The sequence below is a fragment of the Solanum verrucosum genome, unplaced genomic scaffold, assembly GCF_900185275.1.
Source record: "Solanum verrucosum unplaced genomic scaffold, falcon-dt-bn FXZP01000060.1, whole genome shotgun sequence".
NCBI lineage: Eukaryota > Viridiplantae > Streptophyta > Magnoliopsida > Solanales > Solanaceae > Solanum > Solanum verrucosum.
The window spans coordinates 11608500-11614437 of record NW_026020129.1 but is presented as its reverse complement, the minus strand read 5'-3'; the positions used below and the strand labels follow the sequence as shown (position 1 = coordinate 11614437).

The following is a 5938-nucleotide window of genomic DNA, read 5'->3' as shown; positions in this document are numbered from 1 at the left end:
TTATAAAGTAAATATGTAAACAAGATAAATTTTCAATGAAAAATAAAATACAAAGTTCGAACAATAAATCAGGATTGAAACTTTTAAAAATTTTATATAATGATATTGAAATAGTGTTACTTTGAATTTGTTATGTTGATATAATGATATTAAATACATTAATTTGTTGCACTGTTTGATCTTTCTATAAATACAGACAATAGATTTTGCATAATGCAAAATATTTGACGTTTGGAAGTCTTTAAAATATTCAATAGTGAAAGGGGAATAAAAAAATGTAAACACAAGAATACTAATGTGGGTCCATCATAATAGTTAGGATATAAATAAGACAAACAAATATATAACCATTTAAAAAAGGACACTACAATTAACTAAACATTATTTTATTTTTCAATTATTATAACGATTTTCGCACTAAATAAGGTAAAAAGTTTTTTTTTCAAATTTATCAATATGTGAATTTTTATAGTTTTATATAAAATACATTTAAAAAATAATAATTAATGAATCCAACAATAATTTTAGTAATCTTATAGTTGAGCTGGCCCCGCCACCAAACATCCCACTTCACCTTCTTATTTCTCCCAATCTATTTTTCTTCATTCCTCTTTGCTCGATCTTCTCTCTTTTTTCGTCTTCATAATAAAAGGATTGGCAAAGAAATCAAGTGTCTAACGGTTTAGTTAAAGAAAACGCATATTGATCCAGGTCTGAGTACTACTTTTAAGACTTCATCACAAATTGAATGAATTCAACCTCTTAACCCAGTAAGTGGTAAAATCGTTATTTAAAATATATATAAAAAAAAAGCTCCGAATGAATTGAGATTTAAATGATTTAGAATCAAACCTCGATGAATAATTGATTACTTAGTTCAGCGTGTGATCAAATCAATGTAACATTTTTATGAGAATGGCATCATTACCCATGCAATGAATCTAGTTAACATTAGGAGATTTGGAGCCTTGGAGATCAGTTTGGTACTATAATTATAGTTACAAATTCGACAAAAATCAATAATTTAGACCCATATTTTTAGATTGGCTTTATTAATAAATGGAAAGAACATTTGGATTTCAACATAGATACAAATACAATGAACCTCTCAAATTCAACCATTTAAATTCCGATAATACTGATCAAGTAAAGAATCATGCAAGTTCTTTAATTTAGTGTAAAAACTTGTCAGTATTTATCAAATTAATTTATAGATGTATATTACTTCATCATAGTTAATTATTTTTTAAAATTTTATTTTATTTTATTTTATTCTTGGGAGAGCATGCATGTGTATACTTGTTTATGTTGTGTTCAGCTTATTCTTCAATAATGAATTATACACAATTAAGTAAAAATATAGTTATATAATTAACTTCGCCATATATGGTCTCAACTTTATACTAATATGAATTAATTTTTTTGAAATTTGTGATTTCAAATAAATTATAGATGTATGACTATAAATATACTTATTAAGGTAAAATAGAACTAAATATAATTTATTTTTTTGGAGATGATTGATTAAAAACAAAAATTTATCACTTGGAGCTTATAGGAGGAGTAAGCAAATAAAAAACTTGTCAACAAACTAAGATGTGTTTCTAAGAAAGTGAATTGTATCTCAAATTAAAGTAAGTGTCCCTTATGGATTAGAAAAGATCATTATTTTTCCTTCATTATTTTATATACAGAAAGGGTCAAAAATTGTTTTGAACTATGCGAAATAGATCATTTATATCCTTTATTATATTTTGGGATCAAACATGCCTCCACCGTTATTTTAAGGGACCACAAATATTCTCAAGAGTTAACATCTCAATTTTTTAGTGACATGGCAAGTCACGTGAGACTAATCCCTCAACCTAAGCGTTGCTAAATAGGATTCACTTCAAAAAATTAGACTATTCGCAGCGAAATAGCCGCCAGAAATGCCAAGAGTATTGCCACTAAAGGATTTAACTGATTTTTAGCATTAAATTCTGATTTTTGTGTTATAATTTCTTCAATGCTTTTAAAAATCACAAATGATATCGATCAAGGAGTTTGAATACACTATATGTTTTATTTTTATGTTATATGTAAATGCATAAAATGTACAATGATGCATTATGTAGTAGGAGATTTAAATCAAGAAGTAATTTTGATGATTTTCGTAATAATATCGGATGTTTTTAATATTAATAGTGCATGTTATTTATTTTTAAAAATTAGGTTGCAAAAGAAATTATCATCATATTTTTTTTTGTTGAAAAAATAGGTTTTACTAGCGAAGGTTGTTGTAGCCTTGATCGCCACTAAAAATCACTCAAATCCTATAGTGGCAATATTTTGGGATTTTGTGGCGACTTTTGTAAGGTCTAGTTCTTTCTTAGTGAATCCTAGTTGGCAACACTTAGATAGAGGGATTAGTCTCATGTGGTTTGGCATGTCACTAAAAATTTGGATAGTTGACTCTTGAGAATATTTGTGGTCTCTTGGGAAAAAACAGGATATTTTTAATCCCAAAAATATAAGTGGTCTATTTAACATGAATATTTTTTACCTTTTCCGTTTTATATATTATAGTACTAGTATATTTTAGTGAACTAGTAAAGACTAAAGATGTTGGATTTGTGTTCTCCAAAAATGGACCTCAAGGACTAAAGGGATGGATTTTCCCGCTGCACCAGATCCAAATCTTATTTTTGAATAAATACATTGAAGCAAAATCACGCTCTTCCTTCCTATTCTAAATTGTTATTTCGTTTATTTAGTTTCTCAAGCCAAACTATATGAATTTTGACTAGTCAATATCTCAAAAGATCACTCAATTTTGATAACTTATCTAATAAAATTATTAAAGTTTGTTTTATATCAATAAAATCACTTAATTTAGACCTTTGTATCAATAAAATCACTTAATTTAGACCTTTGTATCAATAAAATCACTTAATTTAGACTTTTGTATTAATAAAATCATTCAACTTAATTTATCATTAGAAATATATAATGCTTATAGACCTTTTGCCCTTCCAACTGGATTTGAATGAATATTATTAATTATCCAAAGTAATTGGATCATCAAATACAACTAAATCTCCATAATATATATTAATTTTGACCAGCCAATGTTGCACAATTTCCCCTGCTAGCTGGACCTCCCACTAGGGTCTACGGCTGATGTTGCCTTTTTGACATTCACCATGGAAGTAAGAATTTAAGGTTTTACAGGGAGATGTGCACGAATTCTAATCCATGAATCTACCACAGAGAAGTTTATAAGGAAGAGGAGCAATAAAATGGCTATGGAACTGGATCTTTTAGATGCCATTTTGACCAAAAAAAAATGTACAAAAACATATATTATATATATAAATACAAGTACTAGCTAGATCTGGTCCATGAACTAGTTCAACAATATTTCATGAAATGACCATTGGGTGGTTAGTTTAGTCTAATCTCTAAGTACAGTACAGAATTTGAACAAAAAAATTGAAATGCACTGAGAGAGTAGTACTGACTGATCAATAAAGAGGAAGAAACAGCACAGCATCATGTAAAAATATTGATATAAACTTTGCAAAGGTTTGTCAACTGGCTTCTTGAAGTCTAAAACAAACAAGCTAATTAAGGGTTGTTTGATCTAAATAAACATCGAAGACTAAAGAAGAAGAAAGAAAACTAAGAACAGTACTACTTTCAGAGTACTGAATCTTAATTAGTCGGAACTTGTTCATTTTAAAAGAAAAAAACCAAATTAAGTAGCTTTAAATTAAAAGTAGTAGATTATATTTGATACAACATGCACATGATCAATACGATTTACAAAGAACACGTACGATGTCCTTCATACTAGAAACACTTGATATGACAATGAAATTAAACTTACTCATATATACTATACTACTACAGTAATATTTATGTATCAAATGTAAGCAAGACTTAACTTTGTGAGGATAACAGATTTGATGGCTTCTTCATTAGTGACATTATGAGGAACCCTAATGACAACATCTTGTTGCATCATCTCCTTGACACTTGAAACGCTTGCATGGTGAATTTGAAACTCCAACTCTCGCAACACGTTCATCAATCTGGCACATGGATAGTTCACATTGGGTGAACGCACCCGAATCATAGCTTCTACTCCAATAATCTTCACCTCCACTTCCATTCCATACGCTGCGAACGATGAATTAATTATATTATTCGTACGATCAACTACTGCAGAAGATGCGCTTTGAGCGCCATACATATCCGTAACGGAATAATTTCTCTTCTGAATAATTTTACTGGACTCTAATTCTTCAACTTTAGCCTTGAATTCTTCCACTTTGGCTTTGAGCTCATTAATATAACTAACCGCATCAGCTAACAAAGAAGCTTTGTCCATTTTAGACACGTTAGGGACAACGCTCCTTAGAGCATAGAACCGATGATTCAGCTTTTCCCGTCTCTGTCTCTCTGCTTCAACGTGATTTTTCGCGGTTGCTCGCTCTGTCGAACTGGATTTTCTTCCTCGCTTTTTAGGTGAATTAGCATCCTTGTTGATAGCCGAGGACTCATTATCATAGTCCGAATTTCCTGAATCGGACGATTTGTTACCCATAATTATTTCCTTCGTATTCATTTCTCTCTGAAGAATATGATCTCCTAAAGGAACAAAATTAAAACTTGAAACACCTTGTGAGGGACTATTATTATTATTATTATTACTATTATTATTATTGCTTATTAATCCAAATAAAGACTTTATTAATTGGACTAATTCCAAATTTTCTGGGATAACTTGAGAAGAACCCAATTCAACAACACCATGAGGAGTAGAAATACAAACCAGAGTCCGAATTCCATGCAAGTGAGCTTCTTTAGCTCTATCGTAGTTATAAAGTTGTAATTCATAATAATTATTCAGCCAAACATAGGAGCCGGAATTATAAGCGTGGACGATGAGGTCGTCCTCGGACACAAAACAATTTGGCGCTGACACCGCATAAAACATCTCCATATCGCTAACGTTACTGTCTGCGTTAGCGATATGGACTTTGGCCAGCGCTAAATCGTTAGTGTCGCGGAAATGGCCGTCCCCCCACGAGAAAATAAGACGGCCATTTGTGTCTTTCGACGCTTGCCAAAAGATGGCATAAACCCACCATTCTTGACGATTGTGGATTATATAATGAAGGCGTTTTTGAAGTGTATTAAGTAGTGAAGTTGAAGAAGAAGAGATAAAGTCTTGCATTATTATTGAATTTCCAGAGATGATGGAATAATACTTTCCTTTTTTTGTGTGTGTGGAAGTGCAATATGTCATATACTAATATAAAATATTGAGACTTTTTATATAAGATCTAAAATCTGTGGTGTCATTTTTCACGTGTTGTAATTTATAGAGTTCAAGTTTAACAAACAACGTACGTAGGATTGACCTAACTTATACAGAGGTAAAGAAAGAAATTATGTGAAATGATTGAGTTCATATTACATATCCATGGTGGACTCAATGAATGGACGGTTCAATGACCATCTCAATTTGTTCTGATTCATTGATTCCAAATATAAGATTGCTAAAGACACTATAATGACATTTGTTTTTTTTCTTTATTTTTAATATTTGGACTGGAATGATAAGTTTACTTTTATATAGTCATATGTAAAATAATTATGAGATAATCAAATAAATTAAAATTATGTATTAATCGTTGGGTTTTGGCAATATTAATTCAGTTCATCTTAGTTAAAGTAACTTTTAGATGGATTAATGACACCCATTTGTTACCCAGCCATTTTAATCCTCTCAATTAATTCAACTCAACTGTTTAATTATTAAAAACTTGTAAATTCTAATCATATCTATAACTATTTAGAACCCATAATTATCTTGAATATTGAGCATGGGCCCAACTGTTATATTAAGTAAGGCTGCAGAACCTCTACTATATATCGTACCAAATAG

At 30.2% G+C, this 5938-nt stretch overlaps 1 protein-coding gene across 1 annotated transcript; it reads right to left on the bottom strand.

The window, feature by feature from the left end:
• Window positions 1–5224, bottom strand: LOC125826774 (transcription factor bHLH14-like). The gene is made up of 2 exons (XM_049506110.1): window positions 3920–5224; window positions 1–171 (listed from the first exon to the last, which is right to left on the bottom strand). The coding sequence occupies exons 1-2, from the start codon at window positions 5222–5224 to the stop codon at window positions 1–3; spliced, it is 1476 nt and encodes a 491-aa protein (XP_049362067.1).
• Between the last annotated feature and the right edge of the window lie 714 nt (window positions 5225–5938).

Excerpts from the sequence above, each read along its gene's own strand:
- LOC125826774 (XM_049506110.1), bottom strand. The coding sequence starts at position 5,224 with ATGCAAGACTTTATCTCTTCTTCTTCAACTTCACTACTTAATACACTT. Across the intron at positions 172-3,919 it reads TCCTCACAAAGTTAAGTCTT|TGCAACAAATTAATGTATTT; the intron begins GCTTACATTTGA and ends AAGATCAAACAG.